The 27,955-nt window shown below is 50.5% G+C and overlaps 1 protein-coding gene across 1 annotated transcript; it reads right to left on the reverse strand.

Moving 5' to 3' along the window:
- Positions 1-867: 867 nt before the first annotated feature.
- On the reverse strand, positions 868-27,896 carry FGF9 (fibroblast growth factor 9). Its single transcript, XM_065901923.1, has 3 exons — positions 26,848-27,896; positions 18,101-18,204; positions 868-1,992 (listed from the first exon to the last, which is right to left on the reverse strand). The coding sequence occupies exons 1-3, from the start codon at positions 27,122-27,124 to the stop codon at positions 1,747-1,749; spliced, it is 627 nt and encodes a 208-aa protein (XP_065757995.1). The 5' UTR covers positions 27,125-27,896; the 3' UTR covers positions 868-1,746.
- Between the last annotated feature and the right edge of the window lie 59 nt (positions 27,897-27,955).

Below are 27,955 nucleotides of genomic sequence, written 5' to 3' on the forward strand. Positions count from 1 at the left end.
TTTATTTTTCATAGAGAATGTGCATCAGAGCAAAACAAAGTTGGAATATTAAACTTTAAAATTAGTTACATAAATCCCAATGCATTTTTTAACTGTCACTTTCAATTTCCCATGTAACTGGCTAGAAAATGTTATATGTGGTATTTGAATTTGTTATAAATTTCTTTTTCTTAAATATTGCTTTAAGAATTTGGCTCTCTTCTCCTTAGTATAGAGTAAGAAATAGTCTCCCTTGCCCAAGGGCAGGTTTCAAAATTATTGCTACTAAAGAAATAGGTATTCTTATGCTTTTCAGCATAAAATGTTATAAAAGGATAGTAAAAGAGATATTATATAGTAACTTCCCCTCTAAAAAAATCAAGTGCTTGTGAAGACCCTTTTAAAAAACAAAACACAGTCAACAAGTATTTATTTTCCCTCTCATTGTCATGATTGATGGAGATTTATTAGTTTCATTATGCAAGTCTTATTTGAAGGGTGTTTTTACCAGGTATTATGACAGGTCACACCGAAAGCAATTTTCTATAAAAGATGTTACAATGACCCCTATGGTGCTCGTGTAATTTAATATCTGAGAGCCAAGTTTACAAGAATTACCCTGCAGTTTTGATTCAGATTCTTGTCCCCTAAAAAAAAATCTGTACCAAGTAATTTTTTTTTTTTCCTTTTAGAGAATTCTAAACCAGTACATGTTTGAAATGAGTCCTGTTGTTCTGGAGCTCGACTAAAACAAAAGCACAGTCATTGTTTAGCTTTGGTATATTCTGCAATAGATTTAGACAAGTAGGATATATACCAACCGTCATGCTCTCCAACTGTGATGGAGGAAGCCACTTAAGAGAGAGGAAATAGTACAGACACAGAATAAACGTTTGAGACCCAGTTAATCTTTAATCCTCTGGGATAAGCTATGGGACAAGCAATCTGAAGAGTGGATACTCGGTGTCATGAGCAGTACGCGTTAGTTTACAGTAACATGGGCACGACAGCGGCTGTCGCCTTCGGGACACAGGGCCATTCGAGTGTCTGAAATCCATGCACGCCACGTTCGCACGTGGACTCACCACAGGTTCTAGCGGACTTGCCATTTAATGCTTACAGAGCCTAAAGCTTCCAAATGCCTATCTGGCCTGTACATATTTCATTAAAAATAAACTCTATATAATAAATAAATATATAAAATAAATAAAATGTCGCCTTTGGAATCTCTATAAATAAATTTAACTTTTTTTCTTTTTCTGTTTTTTTTTTTACTAAGAGGTCTTTGCTTTAAATTCACTGGGATGACACCCGTGACAAGGAACTGAGAAAGTCTTGTCGGTAAGACCGCGCCCACCGCACCTACGGAGACGCAGCGGGCCCATGGCCACCGGCCAGTCCCCACGTGTCCAGGTGGAGCGGCTGTGCTGACCAGGATGAGAAAGGACAGACCGGGCGGGTACATGCATGGCCTGTCCTCTCCGTTCCCCCTTCTCTGCAGGCCCTGCCCCCACGTGCCCCCCACCCCGCATCCCCGGCCGCCCTCTGCCCCAAGACCCACTCGGCAGCACAGCGGGCAGGGGTCCCACGGGAGGACAAGCCTGGGGCACAGCAGTCACATGTCCCCTCCACGCCTCCGTCAGGCTATGCATGCGACAGAGTTTGGCAACAATGGATGTGATGACACAGCAAATCAATAGGGACCCACCGCGTGAAACCTTTATAGTGGTTACTTTTTTAAGGGCTCAAGTGAAGAAACGGTCTTTGTCAACTTTGGCTTAGGATATCCTTATAGAGTTCGGGTACTTTGTCGGGGTCCACGGGTCTGGGTAAAAAATGGGTGAATTTCTGGTGCCGCTTAGTCCTGGTTCCTTCCCGGGGGGTCCCGTCCTTATTTAATGCGACGTAGAACCTCCGTCCAGTGTCCACATGCTTATACAGGTTGGAGGAGTACGTATTGTACCAGTTCTCTTCAAACTGTTCTCTGAAGACACACTCTTGGGTGAGTTTTTCCTGTTAAAAAACAAAAGCAAGTATTTTGCAAAATTAGCTCCTTTCTGTATTTAAAAGTTGTTACATAAATGGTGAGAAAATACCAATTTTAACCCACTTTAAAGGCACTCTGCAAAAGCTACTTACCTCTATAAATTCAGCTATGTTCTAATTTTTTTGTAATGATTAAAGCACAAAAAGAATCTAAATTTTTTCTAGTTAAACTTTTCCGAGTGCCAATTATCTGAATGAGTCAGCAGGCAAAGGCAACTAACACCATGAGCTGTTCCTGTTTTCACCACAAGAGTTAGGATGGAGACCATCCTGGGGGTGGGGAACCTTCTCGTGGACAGAGTTTCAGGGAGCTGCTTCATCGTCAGCGTCCTTTCAGAGTCCTTGCTGTGTGGACCAAATCGCCCATGACGTTATAAGTTTTCTTCCCTTTGAAGCAGTGGAAGTTATTTATTACTCTAGAAGAGTGGTTTTCAAACTTCAGCATGCAGAAGAATCACTTTGGGATACGTTTTTTCTTTCAGTGTAGAGTTCCAATCCCCAGCCCTTTAAAATTCTGAGCCAGAAAGTCTGGAAATACACATTTTGAACAGGCCCTTGGGAAATTTGGAGCCAGTCACCAGCGGGTCCACATTTTGAGATACAAACCGTTCTATCAGGACTGGGTCTTCCTTAGTACAAAGAAGTGAAGGCAAACATCCCAGCCCTCGGACTTCCTTGATCTTAGACAGAAGAACCATCCCCACCCCGGTTCAAAAGAAGAAAGGATTCACATTTTCGTAAATGTATTGCACTTTGCCCTTCAGTGGACCTTTATGAAAGCCTGGATTCCCAGGAACCACACAACCAGGGCCCCTACAGTCATGTATCCTGAGCACCAAAAGGAGTAAGGACCGGAGGCCCTGCTCACATCTCACCCCCACCATGAGCTCACTCCAGGCAGACACAAATGAAGCAACACGGGGCGCGTTGTGGAGCTGCTCTTCTCACCGTGCTGAAACTTCAGGGTCCACACCTTCCCAGGTGGTAGTGTAAAAAAAAATAAATAAAATGACTTTTGAAAATATTCCCCTTGCTCTTGCACACCTGGCCCCTTATATAAGTAAGAAAACCTACAAATATATGTCCACACAGTTATACACTTGAGGACAAAATTCAGCGCACTGATTCACAGTCAGCCTGATGGACAGTGAGGGTGGGGACAAGGGGGTGAGTCCTGCTGAAGATGCTGAAAACCAGAGGCCTCGTGAACCAGCTTCCTGACATCGTTCATCTGTTCACCAAACGCTTAAACCACCCGAGGCACACAGGACCCACACCTCCTAGGAGAGGCACTTCTGGGTGATCAAAACGCACTGAGTGGGTTGGTAACAAAATATGTCCTTGGACAAGTCTCTGTTAAGGGAGCTGAACCAGGGGAAAGGATCGAGCAAAACGGACCGATAGGGAAACACTCGACCGCTGACACCAGGTCTACGGGGACGAGGGGGTTGCAGGGGGAGCGGCAGCCCCTCCCCTGGGAACTAACAGAAAGGCCCCCACCTCCTTCCATGAGCAAACCCAGAGGAAAGCCCTGAGCTGGGGAGACCGGGCTGAATGTGATTTCTCTTCCATCTCCATTAAAGTGGACAAAATAAAACTAGTGTTAAAGACATTAACAGCTACTTCAGACTTTACTTCCATCTGTATAATAAATATTCTCCCCACAGACAAGATTACTCCTGGCTTAAAAGGTCTGGTTTGAGTTTGCAGTGATTAAGTAAGTTTTCTAAGCAGGCGATGTTCATTTACTTTCTGCTTAATAAAGTGGACCAAAGAATGGAATTGTAGAGCCTTCAGTTCTACCAAGGAAATCAAAAACGGAATTCAAATCCAGCTTTCTTTTTCTCAGCAGGAAACCACATTACCTGACAGATGCATGTGTGTGCTAAGTCACTTCAGTCGTGTCTGACTTTGTGTGGCCCCCTGTACTGTAGTCTGCAGGCTCCTCTGTCCATGAGATTCTCCAGGCCAGAACACTGGAGCGGGTTGCCATGCCCCACTCCAGGGGATCTTCCCAAACCAGGGATGGAACCCAGGTCTCTTGACGACTCCTGCATCGGCAGGCGAGTTCTTTACCACTGCACCACCTGGGAAGCCCTGGCAGATACTTTGTTTATGAAACAGAGTTCCCCTGGACTCTGAGCTGTGCCCCCGCTTCTGTCTGCTCTGAATATGGGTCACACTTGCCGGGCACTGGCCCTCCACGGATCAGGACAAGACACGCCACCTCAGGGTCCGCACCCATGAGGGGCCTGCCTTCAGAGCCACAGGCATGCTCCTAGTTTCGGCCTCCACAGCCCCTCCTGGAGCAGGTCAGCGCCACATCTGGGGCGGGGCCAGGGCAGGCGCACAGCTGGGGACTGGTGCCCAGAGCTCAGGACACCGCTGGTCACCAAGGTGGCTGTGGACACTTGACTCAGAACCTCTCAGAACTGGAGCAAACCTCAGCCAACAGCAAGTGCGTCTTTCCCCCGAAAATGCCCTAGGTGGGGGTCCCTGCTCAGGATCCTGTCATCATGGTGAAGGGGCATCTCCACGAGCCCTGCCCAGATTCCCCACCTCCCACTTACAGAGGCTCCCTCCAGATACCCTGTCCATCCAGGGACTTCCAAGGCCCCTCCAAAGGGCTTTACATGTTTTGGGGGTATTGTCAGTTTACAAAAAAAAACATTTTTAAAAACGTTGAACGTGGCTAAGAAACTGAACTAACCTTTTCACTGCTCCACAAACATGGCTCTGTTCCCCTTATGAGGCTGTTGTAACGTCGTTACACATACAATATAACTTTTTAGACAACTCAGAAAATGAAGTAAACTGTTCCACTATGATCTCCAGACGGCAGTTTTTGTGATGGTTGAAAGGTCAATCATCTCATTCTTGGGAGGGTTGGATAACTTCAGTTAACTAGTTAAATGAGGCATGCAGACAATACATTGCCAAACGCCTGGTCCAGTTGAGCTCCTCTAATTATTATGCAAGGATTACAATGCCGCTCAGATAAACCTGCAGATCTTAAAAGCTTTTTCTAATTTAAAGGATCATAAAAATTAAAGACCCTGATACCTTTCTATACCATATGTATGCTTTCAAATAATTTCTTCTTACTATTTGGGTTTATGTTAACATGTGATTTTTGTTTTAGACAAACACAAAGTAGCAAGACTTACAGAATTAATCTCTTCATCACCAGACTTCAGTACTTAGCGATAAAACATTTAGTTGAGGTGAATATATTTATGTTAGGAATGTGTAGTCCAAAGTGATTTATCTAAATTAAAAATAAGTAAATGGATGCAAATCAGGACAGCAAAAAAATACATATTAACCTGTATATATATATATACACACACACACACACACAGAGAGAGAAGAAACAGTTTCTGCCTTCAAATAAACTATACACTTTAGAATTACAGAACTCAGATGTTTTAAAACTCACCACATGTTTCCAATGCAGACGGTTTATAGAGTATTCCACTATAAAGTGATCAATTCTTGTTTTATTGTATTTCCATGTTTTAATTTTTTTTTTTTGATTATTTAACTGTAGCTGTTTATGGCATACCTATCTTTGAACTGCTGGATTATGTCACTAGGCTTGGGTGGAGAATGTGGCTTTAATTCAAAAGTCTTCTAAAGCCCATGCTTTGGAACAAAATCTGGTGAATGTTAGCAACTATGGAAACCTCTTTTCATTTTACATCATCAAATTCTAAGCAGTGGGAAAAACTGAAATTAAAACTTCAAAACTTTTACCAATCCTATTAAAACCAAAATATGAGATAATAATGTGAAAATTATAATATGCCCCAGAGAATGTTTAGGAATGTTATACGACATAAACTCATATGGACACTAATTTCAACTATTTGACAATTGGAAAATGTGTAATTCACATGGGCGTTACCATGCCCAAGTCCCCATTTAAAAACTGAAATCAGAAGTTTTCAAACTTTGAGAGTCAAGAGTTCTCATTGAAAATACATAGACTTATGCTGCTATTTTAAAACATGATTCCATTTTTATACATATAAACATATGGTGTAGTTCTAACCACACCATCCAAATGGTTGCTTGTGTTCAACTCAAAGAGTTGTTTAAACCCCCAGCATAAACTCACAACATGTAAATCCCAAGGTCAGAAGTCACATTGATAGGAAAGTTCCTGACCTTTTATAAGTTATTGATTTGATGTAATCTCTCATTCTCTGTTGTTGTTGCCCAGTTGCTAAGACCTTTCTCATCTATCACCGGGGTTCCCACGTGCAGGCTTATAGATTCAGCGACCCTGTTCTCCTTACCTCCTTCTTGTTGTTCAGTCACCAAGTCATGTCTGACTCTTTGCGACCCCATTGACTGCAGCACACCAGGCTTCCCTGTCCTTCACTGTCTCCTGAAGTTTGCTCAAACTCATGTCTATTGAGTCCACGATGCTATCCAACCATCTCATCCTCTGTCAACCCCTTCTCTTCCTGCCTTCAGTCTTTCCCAGCATCAGGGTCTTTTCCAAAGAGTCAGCTCTTCGCATCAGGTGGCCAAAGCATTGGAGCTTAAGCTTCAGTTCTTCCAATGAATTTTCAGGGTTGATTTCCTTTAGGATTGACTGGTTTGCTCTCCTTGCAGTCCAAGGGACTCTCAAGAGTCTTGTCCAACACCACAGTTCAAAAGCATCAATTCTTCAGCACTCAGCCTTCTGTCTATCGCTTATCCCAGTCATGGTATTTAGACATCCCTTAACTACAATTACTTGTATAGATGCACCTTCCTCATTAATAATCTAGCTGTAAAGTCTTAGTGGGAATTGTTGCAAGGATCGGGGTGATTAAATATAATGATGAAAGGACCATTAATAAGAAGCCAGGTCTTTTAATGCTTCTCTCCTGGGAGAAGTCCCCAAACAGAAAGCAACAAACACAGAGAACAGGTGGGAAGGCACTGTGTCTCATTTGATTAGAAGCTTCATTTAGGTTCAGTCCCTTAACATGTCTCACCTCCAGCCTCATTTTTCAAAACCTCTTTAAAATCCCCACCATCCCCAATGGGCCTGCTTTTACACCTACGATCCTGGCCATCAAATGTGCCACTGGAATTGGGGGAACATGTGAAGCAGGTGTGTCTGGTGAATGCACACAGAACAGAGTGGACAGGCAACACTGTGTCATCAGACATACAGAAAATTAAGAATTCCTACATTCTCTCCACTCCTCCCACCAAACCAAACCAAACCCTCCAGAAGCAGCTTAAGCATCTGTAGACTCGAAGACGGGGCCCAGTCTGAATCTGGAGGAACACACCGACATCTCTTAGGCTGTGTGCTCACCAGCCACATGGCACCCACAGTGCAGCCAAGGACAGGACCTGACAAGAGTACTGCGGGGCAGACAAGACTACTTAGAGGTAGTCTTCACAGCTACCCCCAGAGACAGACATTTGTTTGGTACATCATGTTACTTCACATACTTCCAATATATTTTCAGAGACGGAGCCCCACAGGGGAAAGAAAGTCCTGCCCAAGGTTGAAGAGAATTCCAATTTGAGAAGTTTAATATTCACTGCAGGCAATATTCTTACTTCTGTCTCAGTGTCTAGACAATGCACATTTGATTCATCTGCCAAGAACTCTACAGGAAAAGTTCATGAAATTTCTTTCAGGATCTTAGAACACCTAGTTAAAAAGAAAGCTATGTAACATTTCTTACCATAATGACTATCTTGATGAGAGAAGTCATTCAATGACCACTTAAAATGCACATCACAGACTTGCAAAAACTGAAAAAACTTCAAGCTAAATATTACTTTCTCTAAAAATTGAAAGTAGAAGCACAGACAATGAAGGAGAAGTGGTGAGCTTCAAGGCAGGGAGGTGGAATGAAGGAAACAATTTCTGTTGTTAAGGACACCCCCTAGAAACAGTGGGACCCAGGCACCGAGTCTGCAGGGCAATCAACAGACACACTGCAGGGGGTGGAGTCAAAACAGAAAAATGTACCAAAGATTTTCTGTGGTAGACAAAACAGGCAAAATTCAGGCCTTGGGTTGCAGAAATGAAATTAGAGAAACAGAAAGATTAACAAAGACAATGGCTGTGTAAACCCAAAGGCAATTTCGGAAGAACTACAAGATTCACAGAATCTCTGCAGTGAAGTGATGGTGACCTCACACACACACACACACACACACACACACACACACACACCCCAAATGGGGTTGATCAGCCATCCTGGGCCTCAAGTTCCTTCTCTGTGAAGAAAGGGGACAGGACCCAGAGACATCTAGGGTCTCTCTGAGCCTAAGATCAAATGGTCCAGCCTTGGAGCATCCAGTGTGGAGGCCAAGATGCCCACAATGACTGGAGAAGGACACACCGAACAGGAAATGAATGCGAAACTGCAGTGTCGCCGGAAAGTAGGGAAAAAACCAACTAAAATGTGCAGCATCCATTGCCAACGCAATGGATGCCATCCATTGGCATCCATTGCCAACGCAGATACGCAGCCAAATGATGCTTCTGGCAGCAGCCAAACAGGGAAGCTGCTGTTTCAGGGATGAAAGGATGGGGACGAAGACAGGGCTGTGGCACCAGGGACCCCTCCTTCCCTCCCTGGGAGACCACCCCCCTTAGAGGGTGTCTTATGTTGGGAGACCACTGCTGACCTCTTCCCTGTGTTGACCTCAATAATCACAGCTCATGAGTGAACGTCTGCCTGACCAACAAAACCTGTGTCACGAGCTGCCCCAAGAGAAGAGAGGGAAGAAAAACCAAAACCTGTAGAATAACAGTTCTCAAAGTCACAGAGTATCCAAAGCACACATGTGCTTAGTCAGTTAGTTGTGTCCAACTCTTTATGACCCCACGGACTGTAGCCCGCCAGGCACCTCTGTTGATGGGATTTCCCAGGAGTGGGTTACCACTTCCTTCTCTAGGGGATCTTCCTGACCCAGAGATCGAACCCACATCTCATGTGTCTCCTGCATTGGCAGGGGGATTCTTTACCCGCTGAGCACCTGGGAAGCCTAGGGAGGGCCTAGAGCTGGGGGCAAACCTGGACATGTCACACAAGGCAGGGGAAAGGCGGCCCTGAAGAGAAGTGACCGAGGACTGGGAACTTCTCAGACGCACACAGTCATCCCCCCAAGATGCACAGAGAAACCCCTCGTGAGGGTCACACACACACACACACACACACACACACACACACGTGTCTCTGCTACTTCCTGACTCCCCAGATGCCCCCACCACTCAGCTCCAACTGGATTCATATCAACCCAGACTCCTCTAGAACCAAACTCATCCTCCCAGCCCCCTCCTGGTTGTAGAGAAAAGGCCCCATGTGCGTGGAAAGTTACCGGTGCCACTGTCCCTTCCTCTGGGCAACATGCAGGTGGCTGCCCCACTCTCTCAGGGCCCCTCTGCTAACAGCCCACTTCCAGGACAAATTCGAGCTGACACTGTCAGTCACCCTGATCCCCCCAGGCACCAGATCCACAGGCCATCACAGGCCATTTTCAAAACAGTGCCTTCATCCCGAGACACCAACTCTGGGGGTGGACACTTTGGTGCTGCCACAGCTGGTAGACTTCGCCAGCATGTGGATAGGAGAAACCATCCTCGCCACCATCAGTGATGGAAACTTGTCCTTAATAAAGAAATTCAACTATTTAACTTAACTAAGAACATAACATACTAACGTGCTGCACTTGAGAAGAAAGTATAGAAAATTAACCTCGGCAAACACAGCTTTATGGTTAACAGTCTGAAGGACAACACAAGGGATGTCATAGCTTGACCTGAAGGAAAATGCTTATTTCCTTTCAAACATGATGTCCTAACTCTTAACTTCTGAATTCAAACATACAAGAAACACGACTTCCATGGGTCTTGCACAGGGAGCTCTGCGGTTGGACAGGACAGCATGTCCGTCGTGGCAGCATGCAGTCCTGAAGGAAGCTGAGGAGCTGCTGCTCAGCCCCTGGGAGCCCAGATGGCACCCGCCGTCCTCAAGACAGGCTGTCGTCAACCCTGGTTCCTACTCCAGTCCGCAACCCTGAGGCGGTGGCCCTGGAGCTGGGGTCCCAGCCCTGTGCTTCCCCCCCTCCACGCTCTATCTCCAAGTTCAAATTCTTCAGGATGCAAGGACAGGCAGGAACCTTCCATTGAGACACAGCAAGCTGAAAACCACCTCAAAAGACTGGGAGGGAAGGAAAAAGGACACCAGCTGCTCCGGAGGACCCAGAGACAAGCCCCTGCAGACAGCGAGGCTGAAGGAAAACGGGGTGGCAGGGGGAGGAGGGGGCACAGAGATCAACCCCAGGTGGGGAGCGGACAGCAAGCCCGTGTCCACGTCCAGGGGAAGGCCCTTGCAGGCCACGTGGAGCTGCCCGGTGGCGACGTGGGGGGGCGCCTTTGGCATGACCTTGGCTGGTCCGCGCTCACAGCACACGGGCACTTCCCACAAAGGAGAAGCAAACCGCGGTGGTGGTGTCAGGACAGTGACAAGGACGACAAAGGGCTGAGGGAGGAGGGGACGAGCTTGGTCAGGATCATAAGCGCTCACAAGCCCTTCATGGGCTCCTCTCGACACCACTGCCTCGCCATCCTTGTGGGGCACTTAGCGGAGGTGCTGGGCAAGCAGATGTCTCCAAATCCTGCAGCCCCAAGGCTGCCTTCACACCGGCCCCTCCCAAACTGCCTTCTCTGTAAACCATCCAGACTTCCCTTCCAGCCTGAGATGAAGCCCCGCCCCCAGCCCTCTCTGGACACAATTCTGTTACCTCAACCACGTTTGTACATCCAACTCCCCCCAGCGTGGCAAGTTCCCCTTGAACCAGAGCCAAGATCTCCCCAGGAGGAAGCAGCCTGACGCGCGAGGCCGCTCCATGTGGATCAGGCCCTGAACTGCAGCTCCTGGAGAAACACAGGTTCAGAGCCTGTTTCTCTACTCATCAGATGCTTGTCAAACAACCAATGCATAGCCCTGCTTTGTTCTGTCTCCATTTAAGTTAATATCACGGATTTGTCAGCTGTGGACGCAGGGCAGTGATTCAGGCCAGCTGAGACTCCTGTGAGGCCCGTGTTTCCTCTGTGACACACGCCCAGCCTCCTGCACTTGGGACATGCACAGCATCTCAGAACTAGGCCCCGGGGGCATTCTGATCAGAGAAACCACCCTGGAAAAGCACAAAAACATGAGACCCCAGGCACTAAACAGATGCAGGAGAGGATGCTCACTCAGCAGGAGCTGAAGGCACAAGGCCACACGGTCTCGTGGGGCCCTGGCCAGCAGTAGCTTTTGCTGCTGCTCTTGGCAGGTTTGTGAGTCACACCATTCCAGGATCATACAATTGGGTACACAAACTCCAGCTGGTGGACAAACGTGCAAGCACGTGACCTGCAGTCACAAGAGTCAACTGTCCTCCAGCACCTACAGAAGTGCTGGCCTGTGTGGGCAATGACACCGCCAAAACCTGCGGGGTTTTGAAAACGAGTGAGTGTGCACTCGCATGTGGGCACGTGTGGCAGGGAGTGTGCACGGCTGCCCCATAGCATCAGTGCAAGAAACGTGGGGATGCAACGACTGGAGAGAAACAGAAGGTCATGTCCCCAGCATCTAAGCCCTGGGCCAGGCCCCACCTGTTCTACGACTCAGGAAGCTTCTGTGCCGAGATCCCGGAGCCTGAAGGAAGGCCGCCGCTGAGCACGAACCCCAGTCCCAGGTCATCCCTCTCTTCCCCTCTCTGTGCACACAGGTGCACTGAGCCCAGCCCATGGGACTGACGATGAAAACCAGGTCCCTGGTGGCTCAGACGGTAGATCGTCTGCCTGCAACGCAGGAGACCTGGGTTCGATCCCTGGGTCAGGAAGATCCCCTGGAGGAGGAAATGGCAACCCACTCCAGTATTCTTGCCTGGAGAATCCCGTGGACAGAGGAGCCTGGCAGGCCACAGTCCATGGGGTCTCAAAGAGTCGGACATGACTTAGCGACTTCACTTTTCAGAGACTGTGATGCCTCCCTACCTGTGAGCCCTGCCACCGCTTGCCAGGTTATCCACCCAGGCCTCAGACCATCAGGGGAGTCAGCTCCTTGCTTAACAACAGAAACTTGACTACAGTTACATAAAGAAGAAGATAAATTTTTTTATAAAAGATGATTTTCCACTAACTAACAGCCAAGAGTATAGATGCTAAGGAAACAAATGAACCACTAAGTAAAAACTAGGCTGCTAGAAGGAAACAATTGTTTCAAAATCATGTCTGTGAAGGGCTAGGCCCTGCTCTAATGAAGGGGTTATTTCTGGAGGAAAAAATATATATCTACATATGAATAGAGAGATAGATTTTTTTTTTTAATTCACAAAAACAGATGACCACTCTTGTGTGTATCGGACAAGATTAATTCACCTGCATTCAAACCAAACTCCTTCCTTACCCTCTGTGTGACCTTGAGTCCGTCACTAAGCCACAAACCCCCATCTCCTCACCTCCAGCACAAGGATGCTCTACGAGCTAAACTGGCTAATATAGCAGGAATGGTCTCCTGAGGCGCTGCCCTCCTTCACAAAGAACCGCCTCACGGTCCTCTGACGGCCGGCAACCTGTGCATAGGATGAGAGGCCGGGCTCCATCACTCGGTGTCTGCTTAAAGCCACCCGCTTGCAGAGCGCGCCCGCCCCAGGGAGGCCACAACACAGAAGACTCTTGCCATTTCCTCTGCAGGAATGACACCCCTCGGACTCAATGTCCAGGACCCACCGGCATGGCTGCTGCCAGAGTTGTCTCAACCAACGCAGCACACAGACAAACCGCTGAGTCCAGCAGGGACTGGCCACCAGGCACGTTGTCCTGTTCCACAAGCACACGCTCATTCTGTGTGTGCCCACACTGCTCACAGGGGTGCTGCAGACACCTCACGGAGACCACAGGGATCCCCCCAATCCCGGCACGTTTCCACAGCTGCACGTCCCAGGAAGATAAAGGCTAATCCAGGGGGCAACAAGCTCCCTGCAGGAGCATCATCTTGGACTTTTTCATCTCCCAAAAAGTAAAGGAATCCTTTTAAGGCCACTCAAGACCCTCCTGAGGCCTGCCTATAACCACACATGTGGTTGCCCAAGAATGTGTCTGTATCTGACGTCACCTTCAGCGCAAATCAGCAAAATCCTCACCACTGGAACTCATGGGAAGGAGAAACGACATCCTTGGACCGTCCGTGAGGGGCAGGTGACACCTGGTTTCCCAGCAATTCACCCAGGAGGCCGTGGGGGGAGGCCAGCCACCCCAGGAACCCTGGGGACAGGTGTACCACGCATGAAGCTGTATCTCAGCCCCACTCAGGTAGCTTCACCCATCACATCAGACCCCACCCGCTGCTCCAGAGTCCAGCGGTTCCACAGTCCAGGGTGAATTTTAATATACGTGTGTTTTGCGCTGCAGTCACCAAAGGAGCACAAAGTGTCTATGTTTGTACATATTCAATTAAAACAAAAAGAATTTAAGGCAAATGGGGTTTGGGGATCTGAGATATTTCACCGTTTCCTCTTACAGGGGTGGGCATACACCTTCATCCGGAGATGGGTGGTCCTTGAAGCCCCCCAACCACTGCCCCCCTCTGTGGAGACACCGCACAAGGGACAGCTCCGGTTCACACAGGCCCAGCCAGTGCGGACAGGCATCCCACGTGACGTCGGGCTTTAAAGTTTCTACACAGTGGAAACACAGTCTGAACCCAGCACACCCTGGTTACTGATTACATAGACTCACATGGACCCAGCCGGGCACACCTGTGTCTCTGGAAATGTAACAACTAACCGACGGTCCACAGGTGCCTGTGTGACCAGCGTCTCTGGCAGGTGGTGGCCAGGCTCCAGCGCTGGTCTGAGTCCTCACTCTGCCCCACAAGCTCTGGCCCAGGAGCAAGTTACCCCACCTCCTCTCTTTCAGGCTTAACAGCTAAGCAGGGTCCCACCAGCAGAAAACCAAGGTGGCCCAGGCGGAAACCCAGGACAGTGGAGGTGGACAGTGATGGCCCAGGTCACACTGTCTACGTGTGATGTACTATATGGATGCAGGTGTGACCAGCCAAATGGCTGGGGTGACCAGCCTACGTGTCAATGGCGTGTGACACACACAGCGGGGCCTTCAGGAGACCGAGACCGGCTCCTAAGAACCTGGGAAAGACCAATGGGAATGAAAACTCCAGACAGAAAACAGTGGGTGCTGAAAAGGATACAAACAGGCATCTGTCATCCTCCTCACCACATTTTCGGGTCCCATGCTCCCCTTTCTTGGCACCACTACAGTTTTAGAGACTGTGCTGCCTCTTTTTAATGAAAATGTCAACAACTCTCATTAAATGCAGGCTCCTTGAAACAGATTAATTGTTTTCAAGGCATTCTTTTTTAAAGAGGCATTTATTACAATCAATTATTCTTGACACTTTGAAGTAACCTGATGATGCTCAGATGATTTAGATTTAGACCCTAAAGGTAACAAAGCCTTACATCTACTCTGTCATGAGAACAAAAGTGAAAGATGTAAACTAATACTCTAACATTTTAATTCTCTGCCCAAGTACGCACTCATATATGTGTGTGTGTAAGAGAGAGAGAGAAAGAGAGATCTAATACCCTTCCTAAATCTCACCCAGGCAGGGTATTCTAATCCTTACATTTGAAAAATTATGTACCCTTCCTTTTCTGCCTTCCTTTTTTGAGACACCTATTCATCCCTCAAAACCCAGTGAAATGCTACCACCCAAACTCCCCAAGCAATTACTTAGACACTCTTCTGGATTCCCAAGATATTTGTGATTCCTCTAACACAGTGCAGTCCACACTGCACTGAATTATTTACAGGTATACTTCTCCCACCAGAGTCTAAGATACTTACTGTGTTGTCATACTCTTAGCACAACGCTGGGCACATATTAAGTATAAATGTTTGTGAAGAAATGAACAGATGAATGGACATAGGGATGAATTCAAAACATGATTACAATAATCAAACTCCATCCCAGAAATCGAATGGCTCAGATTTTCTTTAAATCACATCATAATGTACATCAGCAATAGAGTTTTTCCTATTTCCACAGTATGACAGGGTATGTGCATGCTAAGTCACTTCAGTCGTGTTCAACTCTGTGCAACCGTACGGACCATAGCCCGCCAGGCTCCTCTGTCCATGGGAATTCTCCAGGCAAGAATACTGGAGTGGGTAGCAATTCCCTTCTCCAGGGGATCTTTCCAACCCAGGGATCGAACCCACATCTCTCATGTCTCCTGCACTGGCAGTTGGGTTCTTTACCACTAGCGTCATCTGGGAAGCCCTCTAACAGGGTTCAGAATCCTACATATTTTTCTGAAGAAGTATTACCCCATTCACCTCTGACCTTTTAGATCTAATACTAAGGTAGTCTTGGAAGCAAAAGAATCAGATAAATGAAAAGAGAAAAAGCAATCCTGAATACATTTTACATTAACTTTAGCTGCACTTACACAATGCATAGACTTTATAAAAGTGACAGCTAATTCCCCAAATCTCCTGTTCACCTTCTTTCCCAGTGAGATCAGTCTTTTCAAGGTTTCCTCAATGTTTAGAAACACATCTTCTCCACTCCGCTGAGCTTCACACAACTTCATACAAGTAAACTTCTCAGCTACGGTTTCTGGCGTGCTAATAACAGAATCGCTGCCTGCTTCTCTTTCCTTCTCTCAGTCACTTTGGGATGGAGGGGGGATGTGCGGGTCACCCCATTCTCACTGCCACACAAGGATGATGACAACCACAATGCAGTGTGGCTCTGATCACTGAGGAGATGGACTCCCTCACACCTGTGTGAGGTGTGGATACAGGCAAAACCAGGCAGGCAGCTCGGAAGAGGCGATCCTGCTGTGTAACATCATGGGCACATGGAGAACATCACAGGACAGGCAGGGAAGACGGGAGTGAAGCCCTGGGAGCCCAAGGCATGAAAGGCTGAGACCCAGCGCGCAGTAGCCGTGAGGCCGCCTGAGTCCAGCCCTTGTCTGGACAGGAGGAGCAGGCCGGGGAGCCTGGCGTCCCGATGGCCACCACCCTCCCTGGATTCCACCCTCTCCAGCCTCTGCCCCTCCCCCAGGGATGGACACTCGGACAGCATGTCACAGCCCGGCTCAGCGGGGGGACAGCAGAGAGGGACATTTCCCTCCAGCAGGGCCCAAGGGACACACTGACCACACAGGCAGAGACAGCCAGGGCCGCACCTCGAGGGTCGGGAAGCCACAAATAAACCACAATGTTCAATCCACTGCAACCCGATGAGGACCTTCGCCGGTGCAGGCCCAGGCTGTGTGCAGAGCAACCCTGAAAGGAAACCTGCAGCCCCCACCTCACACACTAGGGAACACGGACCCACAACCAACACTGAGACACAACCACATCAGAAGTCTACATTCCTGGAGTGGACACATAACGAACACAGACACGACGGACATGGACACACAACCGACCTGGACACACAGTCACACCAGAAGTCCACAGTCCTCAGGTGAGGATGGAAACATAAAGAAGGCACCACCGGAGCCCCAAGGACACACACACATACGAGATGGTGACCAGGAACTCGGGCTCCAGCTGGGTGGGAAAGGTTTTGCAGAAGAGGCAGTGTTCTCACCGAATCCTAAAGAAAAAATTCTGCCTCCTGAGACACAGGGAGGAGGGGACGGCAGGGCGGGGTGGGGGACCCGACCCCACGGCCCATCGGACGACAAGTGACCAGAGAAGAGCAGGGAGGCAGACTTGAGGCACAGGGGACAGGGACAGGAGATGGCCCAGCAGAGCAGACCCGGGCAGCGAGGCTCGGCGGGGCGAGTGGATGCAAGCAGGTGGCCACCGCCTTCAGGGCAGAAGCTCAAGCGGTCTGAGCGGGAAGTGGCGGTGTTGGGGGCTGAGGGACCCTCTGTCGGCGGAACCAGGGTGGGCATGGGGGAGGCTGGAGGATGAGGAAGAAAACGAGGGGGTGGGAAGATGCGGCCCTGGTCACCTGCCCACCCAGCAGGGCCCCAGCCTGAGGACACCTCCAGGCGAGCAAGGATACAGAGGGGGCCATCCCACCTCTACTGGGCACCTCAGGCTCTGAACCAGGCAGCGGGCCTCACAAGTCCGCAGTCAGGCCTCCCCACCTCCTCATGGTCACCAGGTCTCTGCCCCAGCGGGGCTCAACCGGGGACATGCAGAAAGGGTAGGGCCAAGAAAGGGGGAGGACGGCCCCTGGAGAAGCCTCCACAACAGGCCACAGCCTCGAGGACACAGGTCCATCTGCTGTGGACAGAACGTGGCCTCTGACTGCCCACTCGTCCATCCCTGCCTTCAGAGCACTTCACCTTAATGCGTGCCGCATAAAACAACATAACATATATGGGCTACACTTTATGTACACAACTTTTAAACAATTTGACATGAGGCACTGAGATCTACGCTCAGAAAACTCTGGAGACCACCATTCCAGGTGCCCGGCCAGCTGCAGTAAGTGCTCTCTGCCTCCACAGGGAGCTTCCAACCCACCGGAGACAGGACAGAAGACACAAGAAAAAAGGAACTCATAATACTTACAAATGATTATTATATTTTTCTATTCCTTCTCGCCTACAAGAATATCTGACAGTAATTTCCATCTCCCTTGTCTCTACATAATGAAAATCTTATGTAGCTCAGAAAAAGGGCTGATACTCACTGCAAGGTCTATTTCTAGTTTTAATTACAATGCTTGCCAAAGCTGGGGAGAGATCATTTCAATTCATTTCAAAAATAACTCCCATTCAATACCAGAAGATGGGATTTTTCACAGTTGTGAATTTTTTATTTACTGGGTAATGAAAATGGCTCAGCATATAAATAAAGCATTTGCTTTAGAAACTTTGGTCTAGTGAAGATCCAGGGCTGACATCTATTCATAACAGTGAAGTGGTTTTCTTCAAAAAGTGAAAGCCTACACTCCCCTTCCCACCACCACCAGTTTCATTTCTATTTATAACCTAGAGAAAGAGTGGTTCCCAGCAAACGTGAGTCAGGGAGGCTGGCAAGGTGGCCCGCTGCACTTACCGATCCATACAGCTCCCCCTTCTCATTCATGCCGAGGTAGAGTCCACTGTCCACGCCACGGATGCTGACCAGACCCACGGCTATACTGATGAACTCCAGGATCCCTGCAAGACCGAGACAGAGGGACACAGGTCAGGGCCTGGAGCACTGCCCTCCGGGCGTCCACAAGCCTGGGAGCACCGAAGAGGAGCACTTACTCGGGAACCGTCTCCTCTTAAAACCAGTGCCCCAGAGAATTGATTTTTCTAGATCAATAGCTTCTAGTTATGAGACAAAAACACTTATCAACATGACATATAACAAAAAAAGCAATGTTTTTAAATATAAAGCCAGCATTTTTCTTTTAAACTTCTTATAATCTTATATTGGAGTATAGCTGATTATCAACGTTGTGACAGTTTCAGGTGGACAGCAAAGGGATTCAGCCATACATATCCATGTATCCATTTTCCCCTAAACTCCCCTCCCATCCAGGTTACCACATAACACTGAGCAGGGTTCCCTGTGCTATACAGGAGGTCTCTGCTGGTTACCCATTTTAACTGTAGCCATGTGGACATGTCCATCCCCAACTCCACCCAACTATCCCTTCCCCCTAATCTTCCCCCCAACCTTCCCCCACCCCCATAACCATAAGTTCATTCTCTAAGAAAAAACCTGGTATTTACATAGATATGATAAGAAATGACAGGTCAGATAAGCCAGTGTACATGTCCTAACTAACTTATACAAGTATAGTGTACGAGAAAACTTACTTCTACTTTAAAACTGTGAAATGAAGTATCCGTGTATGGGCATGGATTGGAAAAAAGTTCTATTCAGAGAAGAGTCTACATCTCTTCAAGTAAGAATGGAGATGCCAACCAAAGACTTGTCTGGTTTACATCGAAAATTATCCGGCTCTCTCTATCCAATGTAACAGTATTATGCTCCATCTGGAAAACTAAAAGGCCTACATCCCAAATATTTCTGCTTAAAGTATTGATTTTTCTCTGTGCTTATCTAAACCACAAAGAGATAGTTAAGCAATTAAGATAACACAATATTTGGAGGGAAAAAAAAATGCTCATTCCAAAAAAATGCTCTTGATTTAAAGTAGGCAAGGATTACTATAACCCAAAATCAAATCAACATAACAATCTTATTTCCTTCTTTCCTCTTGCTTACCTCACTAAGAATAACATTGCCTAAGCTGGGCATAAATCCAGAAATTTTATAGTCACACAACAGCAGCTCTAGGTTCCATAACAATAGTGTTGTTTCAACATGATTATCCAACGGCATTTTGGGGACGATAGTAAGACACTCATGCTCAGCCATTTTCTCCACATTTTGTATTAAAGTGTTACACTCTGTGTAAACCTTGCATTAACATATACCAAATACTAGGCTGTTTTAGAAATATCTGCAAATATTAAAATAAGTTACTTACATTTTAAAAGTTTAGAAAAAAATAGGGATAACATTGTGCTACAGTCAGTCTCCTGTGACTTGTAAAAAAGCACTTACGTGGATTTTTAAACAATTAATTTTGCAACTCTCACAAAACAGACTGTGCAGCAATCATAGTAAGACATGGACTACATAAATCTAATAAAGCAAAGGTTCCAAGGTGATGGACAAAGAGAGAGACTGCTTATAAAAGGGTGTTCCTAGTCCTGTTATAAGCACAAAATGTAACAAATTCTTTGAGCTTAGTTTACAAACTGTCCATCTGAACCTGCAAGAAAAAAAAAAAAAAACTATGTATTTTAACAGAATGTGAAATAGTGTGTGGGAAAATATGATGAGAAATTGCCTTCTGAATCTGATAACCGGTGAGTCTCGAATGAAAAACACATCTGAAATAAGTTCATTAATCAGCCATTCCCTACCTCACAAAGCAAATGGAAAGACAAATAAGGCAATATTTCCATGAGAGTCAGTTCATGTGAGATGCACGCCCTTATTGATGAATCATTTTATTTCATTATGCCACATCCAACTCTTAGGATTAAAAATAACTTACATTGTGGCATTTTATTACTAAAGGAATCACATACTACAGTGTGAGTCTCTTCTTAGCTACCTGAAAACACACACTGTAAATCATAGTAATCCTGAAATAGGATAAGGAATTCATTAACATCCAATTTTCATTGTAAAATGGAAACATTTTGCCCCATTGCAGCTGAACAATTTAATACACTATGTCAACTGAAAGTCATAAAACTAAAAGATCCTTGTATCTTCTAAGAGGGGTATTTGATGATCTCTGCGTTCCCTAACATGAGGCAGCTCTGAGAGAACTAATAACAGTTATCAACCAATGTTGCCCATCGGCCCAAACAAAACCTAAGTACATGAGCTCTCACAAAGCCATGTGCCTGGTTGGTCTACAGGACATCAGGAGCACCAGTCTTGTCAGTGACAACCCCAACAGCTGGGGTCCTCCAACATCTAGTATGTGCCCAGTGAGCGGCCTGCCACTTGGGCCACATAAGAGCCCAAGGTGTCATCACATGTAAGCCCTCAGATGACATATGGGGATGCTAGGCTTAAGGACAACCTCCCCAGCAGCAATCAGATTCCAATGCCTAGGTCCTTAGTGACCATGCACATCTTCCCATCAGCTTTACCTTTTTTCCTCAAGAGTCTGGGATTTCTGTACCACTTTTTTTTTTTAATTGGAGGCTAATTACTTTACAATATTGTAGTGGTTTTTGCCATACATTGACATGAATCAGCCATGGGTATACATGTGTTCCCCATCCTGAACCCCCTCCCACCTCCCTCTCCATCCCACCTCTCAGGGTCATCGAAGTACACCAGCCCTGAGCACCCTGTCTCATGCATTGAACTTGGACTGGTGATCTATTTCCCATATGATAATATACATGTTTCAATGCTGTTCTCTCAAATCACCCCACCCTCACCTTCTCCCACGGAGTCCAAAAGTCGTTCTTTACATCTGTGTCTCTTTTGCTGTCTCACATATAGGGTCATCGTTACCATCTTTCTAAATTCCATGTATATGCGTTAATATAACATATTGGTGTTTTTCTTTCTGACTTCCTTCACTCTGTATAATAGGCTCCAGTTTCATCCACCTCATTAAAACTGATTCAAATGCATTCCTTTAAATAGCTGAGTAATATTCCATTGTGTATATGTACCACAGCTTTCTTATCCATTCGTCTGCTGATATATATGGTCATTCCTTCACTAGTGAAATGGAAGATGTGAAATGGAGATGAGACTTGACCGAGCCAGTGCTCAGGACAAGTAGCAGCAGAGGAAATGAAGAGCAGGCAGGCTCCTGTGTCTGCACTCTCCTCACACAGGACAGGGGAAGGTGGGCAGCTCCGCATGTTAATATACTGGTTTTGTGCACACACAACATAAGTTCTGAAATGATTATTACATATTTTGGAAATGAAAGTGCTAAGAGATCAATCTTGTTATCTCCTGGCATCAGTAAGACATGCACTCATTCATTAAATCAACAAACTAAGGAGTAAGCCAATGGGCATCCCCGGTGGTTCAGCAGTAAAGAATCTGCCTGTCAAGGCAAGAGACATGGGTTCGAACCTCGGGTCTGGAAGATCCCCTGGAAAAGGAAATGGCAACCCACTCCAGTATTCTTATCTGGGAAATTCCATGGACAGAGGAGCCTGGAGGGCTACAGTTCATGGGGTCACCCCACCAGTGAGCAACTGAACAACAAATTGTAAGCCACACCCTTTGTTGAGAATATGACCATGAGCAAGGACTAGACTATGACCTCAAATCTGCCCATCTAGTGGGCAGAAGGACAGACAACCAGGTAAGTGTAATAACAATGCAGGGGTGGGGGGGAATGCAATGAGAGTTGGGTATTCAAGGTAGGCAGGCAGCTCACTCAGGCTAGGGAAGGGGAGTCTAGGGTGCTTCCAGATGGAAAGGATGTCATTACCTCAAACTAGCATCCTTAGCTCTGCAGCCCCTTGAGACACAGAGACCTCAAAAGAACAGCCCAGCTTTTCATGAGGTCACCTTGTGATCTGAGGGCAAACAGAATCTAGAACATCTGAGTCACAGCTGCTCCCCCATATGCAGAGCGCATCAGAGCTGCAAGGCCAGGAAGACCTGGCAACATGGCAACAAGCCCCCGCCCTACCCAGACTGGAATCCTTGACATTCCTGGAACCATCCTGTCCACCAGGAACTCCAGAACCTCCAGCAAGTAGGTTACCTTCTCTCTGGGCCCGAGCCAGGGCCAAGCATCTGCTTCAGACTGCACTGATCTGAGCGGGGTTGCCCCCCTCCACGGCTGTTTCCATCAGCATGAGACACGGGGTGGGGGGTGGCTGTTGGCTCAGGAAGAACCTGGGGAGAAGGCTTCTGTGTAGACACAGAAGGGCAAGAAGGAAAGAACTAGGAAGAGAAGGGAGGGAGGGAGGGAGGGAGGGAGGGAGTGGCCCGTCTCTCTTAGGCAGTGCAGAAGGGCCACAGCCATAGGCACTGATGGAGTGACCTGGGCAGCCACGCTCCGCGATGCTGACATCTAGCTGTGCCCTTCCACAGCAGGTAAGCACTCCCATGGGGATGCAGTTCCCTGGCCCAGGAGGCCTGGTGGGGTCTGACGGAGCCCACGGTCATCTGTGGTCCACAAAAGGCCAGGTCAGTTCCTGAACCCCTTCAGGAAAATGACCTCGGCAGAGCATCCCCCTGACCCGAGACTCACCAGGTAACTAGTGTTTGGCCCCAGGCTCTGTTCACAGGAACCGTTACCCGGGAGCTGGCCCTGCTCCCAGGAGCCCCTCAGCCCTGGGCCGCACCTCCGCTGGTCCTGGGAAGTGGGTGGGCCGTGTGAAACAACCCTCCAACCTAAAAGCCCCCAACGCTTAACAGACCTGCATTCTTTAGAGGACAAGAATGTGTGCAGGCTGTGCAGAAAGGCACCAGGGCAGGCTTTCTAAAATAGATTAACCTCCCCCCTCCAGCCCCCTGCTCGGGGGAGAACCACACACCAGGGCTACCAGATCAGTCATCTCAGAGCCTGAGGCCTTGAGCAAAGCCCAGGGTTCATTTGGGAAATGACTAGCTGCACAGGAGCCATCATCTCACCGATTTTTCCAGAATCTGGGCCTATCCTAAGAACAGCAACCTTTCCCTGACTGAGATACTGAAGAACAGATACACATAACTAAGTTGTTTCAAGCGAGACACCTGGAAATAGGGTTGTTTAACCTCTCTTTTTAAAGCACGGCTATGGATCAAATTTCTCGCCTCTGGCACTACTACTACACCTGACCCCGGGACCGGCCGCCCCAAGGCCCCGGCGAGGACCAGCCAGCTCCGCACCAGGCTGGGTCACCCGGCTCCGGTTCCTCGTGCCAAGTCAAATAGCGGATCAGGCCCCAGGCTCCTTGTTTTTATTATCCACATTACCATTTCCTCCATTGATTTTTCTGCTCACTTTTTCCGTCCAGCAGTATTAGGGAACGAACCGTCTGGTTCCCCTAGGCCTATCAACCCAGATGGGATCCCGGGTCCCCTTCTCCGGGCCTGGCCTCCGCGCCAAGCCAGCGCCCCCCACCCGAGGAAAACAAAGGGCCCCCCGCGCCCCCCGTGCCCGCGTCACGGCCGCAGAGCTCCCACAGGCACCGCCGCGAGGCTCCCCGCCCCCCGCCCGCACTGCCGCTGCTGTGTCACCGCCGCAGCCGCAGTCACCTGCGTGGGGGCGGGGGGGGGGCGTCTCTCCCGCTTCCTCTGCCATTTCCCGTGTCAGGTGGAAAACGCACCTTCTGTTTTAACCGAGGTGCAAGCCCCCCTGGCCCCCTACCCACAGCTCCTCTCCTCTAGAGGCTCGGAAGAGAAACTAGGGGTGCACTCGAGGTCCGCAGGGCACGGTGGGAGGGTCGGCGCGCGCGGGGGAGATGGGGGCGTCCTAGGTGCTGCGGGCGGGGCGAGGTGGGCGCCAGGTGTGCTGGCCGCACCCACCCCCCCGCCCTGCGCAGGGTCCTAGCGCCCACACTCGCCCGCGCGCGCCCCCGGGCGGGGCCCAGAGCCAGGGTGGGCGGCCGGCGTCGCGCCGCGGACGTTGCTGACACCCGGACCTGCCGCTGACGGCTCCCGTGGGGGCTTCTCCGCGCCGCCCCCGGATGAAAGCCGCAAGAAGCCGGCCGCCGCGCCCTCCTTCCCCGCCCCCACCGCGCGCGCCACCCGCTCCGCAGCATCCGAACCCCGCGCGGGCGCGCCCCTCCCTCGCCGCCCGCTGCTGCCGACCCCCGCCCCGCCCCTGGCCCGGGCTTCCGCTGCCCGGCCCCCCAGCCAGCGCCGCCCCCAGCTGCCCGCCGGCCGCGCGGGCGGACGGGGAGAGGACGCGTCACCTCCGGGAATGGGGGCGGGGGTGCCGAGGCCGCGTTTTGTTTCACGGTCTCCGTGCAGCCGCCGGGCCCACGTCCTTGTCGGCTGACCCCAGAGAGCGCCTCTCGGCCGCCCCCCGCTCCGGTCCCCGGCCTCCTCCGTCCACCCCGGTCCCTCGCTGTCCCCGAGGCAGAGGCACCGGATTCCTAATGACCGGGTTGCGTGTAGCGAACGTCCTACCCGAAAGGCGACTGCGTTTAAAAAACAAAAATAAAAAGCGCACGGAGGGGAGGAGAAGCCCCAAGCGGAGCCTCCCGGTCTCCCGGGCCGGGCTCGGCTGCTCCGCACCGGAGGTCCCCGGCCGCACGCGGGCGCCCATCGCGGGTTCCCCAGGCGGAGAGGGGCGGCGGGTCCGCAACAATGGCACGCGGCCCCCTGCCTACGCCACCCTTTGTCCCCCCTCTCTCCCCCGCGGCCCCGGCCCTGCCGACCGGCCCGACCCACCTCCGGCGCCGCGAGCCCACCGCTCCGGGGCCCGGCTGTGCGCTCCGAAGGACGGAGAGGGGTCCGAGACGGGACGGGTCTCCGGGGCCTCGGCCCCGCCGCGCGCGCCTCCAGCGGCTCCCGCCCCGCGCGCGATCACGCTGCTCCCGGCGGTGGCCCGATCCTCTGGACCTGCGTTCTCACGCCGCGAGCGCGAAGGGACTCGGCCCCGGGCTCAAGGAGTCCGATCCCTACACGCGGCCGGAGCGCGCCCGGGGCCGGCGACCCGGACTCGGCGGTCCCAGCAGCCCAGGGCGCGCGGGGCGGGGGCGAGCCGCCGAACCCGAGCGCGTCTAGGACCGCGCGGAGCAGGCCGGCGGCAGCCGAGTGCGCGCGAGGCCCGGGCGCCCGAGTGGCACCTGCCGACCGGCGCGCGGGGGCCCTGGCTGGGCGCGATGTCCCCGCACCCGGCCGCCCGCCCTAATCCGGAGCGCGGCGCGAGCGTTGGCGGCCCGGGGGTGACCTGGGTGAGCACTTGCGCGAAGTTTCGTCCTCGCTCCGCAGCGGCCGGAGCCGCCTCCACTTCTCGAGCCTCCCCTGGGTAACTGGAGACTGCAAAGCGGACGGGGGCCCGGGCGGGGGGAGGACCCTGAGCCGTCTCCCTGGTGGGTCCCTCCGGGCCAAGGCTCGGGGAGGGAGAACAGAGGCAGGAAACCCCGGGCCGGCCTCACCTCGGCCATAGTCTGCAGCCCACGAGCTACACGGACAGTTCAGACCGTGCTCAACATCTGGAGTGAAGGTTGACGAAGAAAAAGCTCCATAGGACTTTGCTTTTACGACCTAGTTTAAGTTGTCGGGTGGGTTCGCTCAATAAGTTAACTCCTTCCAACAGTCCGGTTGCCCAAACGCCGCCCCCCCCCCACCTCCCACCCCCGCCCCCCGCTTTATTTTGTAAGTATGGGGGGGGAAAACCAGGAGAAGCCCCTCCACCCACCACCCCCGGGGCGCTGCCGTCGGGCCCGGCGGCTCAGCAGGCACGTGTGTGCAATCATTACAGCGGACTGTCTCCAGCCCCCGGGTCTGCAGCCCTCGTGCTGAGTCACAGACACCCTCCTCGGGAGATGAAGCCCTCGGAATGCCCTTTAAAATTAGCTCGCCGCTTTTGCACGCGCGCACACACGCACACCAGAGGCACCCAGGAATCCCACACAGGGTTGCGCGCGGTGGGAACTGGACAGATCACAGGGCATGAGTCGATGGCTGGAAGGAAAAACGACCCTGGACAGGGCCCTGCCCCAGCCAGAGGCCGTCCCCCACCCCCACCCCCACCCCCACCCCCCGCGCCCTGCCCCTGCAGCCCCGGAGTCTGAAATACGACTTCAGTCTCTCCTCCCACGGAACAATCTGCAACCTTCGCCTAAAGCGCCCCAGTCCCATTCCCCGGTGGGAATCAGCAATACGCTTCATTTACAATTTAGGCAGGACACTTCTTGGAGGAATAGAGGGAAGGAGCAAAAACTTCATTTGGCACGAGATGATAACCACTGCCTTGAGCAAAATGCATTTTAAGTTCTCCGTGGTTAATGATTAAAGCTTGAAACTCGTGGAATCGGTCCATTCAAAAGAAACTTCCTAAACCCGATCTTGCCCGCCTATCTATGCAAAAGAACTAGAGGTATGTGTTATATTTATAAATCATGCCCTTCTTTAAAAAAAAAAAAAAAAGCCTTTCAGTGTAGTCCCGCATCAGTGCCAGCGACAGGTCTGCAATTCCAGAGGTTTTTTTTCTCCCCTGGAGCTAACGAGACCGAGTCAGGCCGAGCCCGAGGGAGGCAGACCCCTTCCCGCATCCCCCGCCCGCTTCTGGCTGCCTTCTGGGCAGCTGCGGTCCGAGCCTGCCAGCTCGGGCCCTCAAGGGTTAACGGTGCACCTACCGAACCGGCTGTGGTCCTTCCTGGTTCCCTGGATAGTACCGTTGGGGAAGATTTCTAAGTGAAATCCAGTCCTGCAGTACAGCTGCCTCCGCCTGAGAATCCCCTTTAAATGATCCAAGTCCGTGACCGCGGGTCCCCTGGGAAGCCCCCCTGCTTCGGACTGACCCAGGTGGTCACTTAGCAAGACCGGGCTGTCCACCGGCAACACCGGCCCGTTCCCGAACGGCACCGCATCCTGCACGCCGAAATAGTTCCCAACTTCACCCAGGGGAGCCATCGGCACAGTCGGCGGGCGTTCCGAGCACAGCGATAAACAATGATGATGGTGCCAACCCAGGAGGTACTCGGCGAGGTAAATCCAACTCCCGTCCCTCACTGCAGTTGCAGAGAGAAGAAGAAGAAAAAGGTCCTTTTCTTCAATCCATGAAATGCATCAATAAAAGTAACCTGCCGTTTCGCTGGCTCAGGTTCAAGGTCAAACCGCGGATAGTCTAAGCAAGCACCACTTTATACTCGCACACTGACATATTGATAAGCGTATCTATGTATCTCTACACACAGATCCCCAGCCCTCGGCAGGCAGGCAGGTCTTCATCTCATCCGACCGCAGGGAGGGAAAAAAATCCGGAGTTTCTCCATTAGGCTTGCGACCAGAATGACCATAGCAACTTAAATGCCTAGGCGTTATTATAGGGGTTTTTAAGATGCACGGGCTACGTCAGAATTTACGGATCCTGACTCCAGGAAGGCATGCGCTGTTTTTACTCTAACCGACTCTGCAGACATCAGCAGGAATCCTTCAAGGGAGGGGAAAAAAAAAAAAATCTCACGTTGGTGGCGGCGACGAATCTGCAGCCCCGTCCCCTCCTCCAAAAATGAGAAGGATGATAATAAAACAAAAAGAAGGGAAAACTTTAGGCGTCCAAGGCTGGTGTCCAGAGTCCTCCGGGGGCTCGGCTGGCGTCCATCCGCCGGGCGCGGGAGGCGGGCGGCGGTGGCGGCGGGAGCGAGGGGCGCCGCGGCGGGACCCGCGTGCCGCCGGCGGCCGCGAACAGGTGTCGCCGGGGCGCGGGGCGAGGTGGCCGGAGCGCTCCTCCTGCGCAGCCCC

This window comes from Muntiacus reevesi, chromosome 11, assembly GCF_963930625.1.
Source record: "Muntiacus reevesi chromosome 11, mMunRee1.1, whole genome shotgun sequence".
NCBI classification, from domain to species: Eukaryota; Metazoa; Chordata; class Mammalia; order Artiodactyla; family Cervidae; genus Muntiacus; species Muntiacus reevesi.

Coding starts and splice junctions, on each gene's coding strand:
- FGF9 (XM_065901923.1), bottom strand. CDS start 27,124: ATGGCTCCCCTGGGTGAAGTTGGGAACTATTTCGGCGTGCAGGATGCG. Junction 18,205..26,847: donor GAAGGACCACAGCCGGTTCG/GTAGGTGCACCG, acceptor TCGGTCTTGCAG/GGATCCTGGAGTTCATCAGT. Junction 1,993..18,100: donor AGGGGGAGCTGTATGGATCG/GTAAGTGCAGCG, acceptor GTTTTTTAACAG/GAAAAACTCACCCAAGAGTG.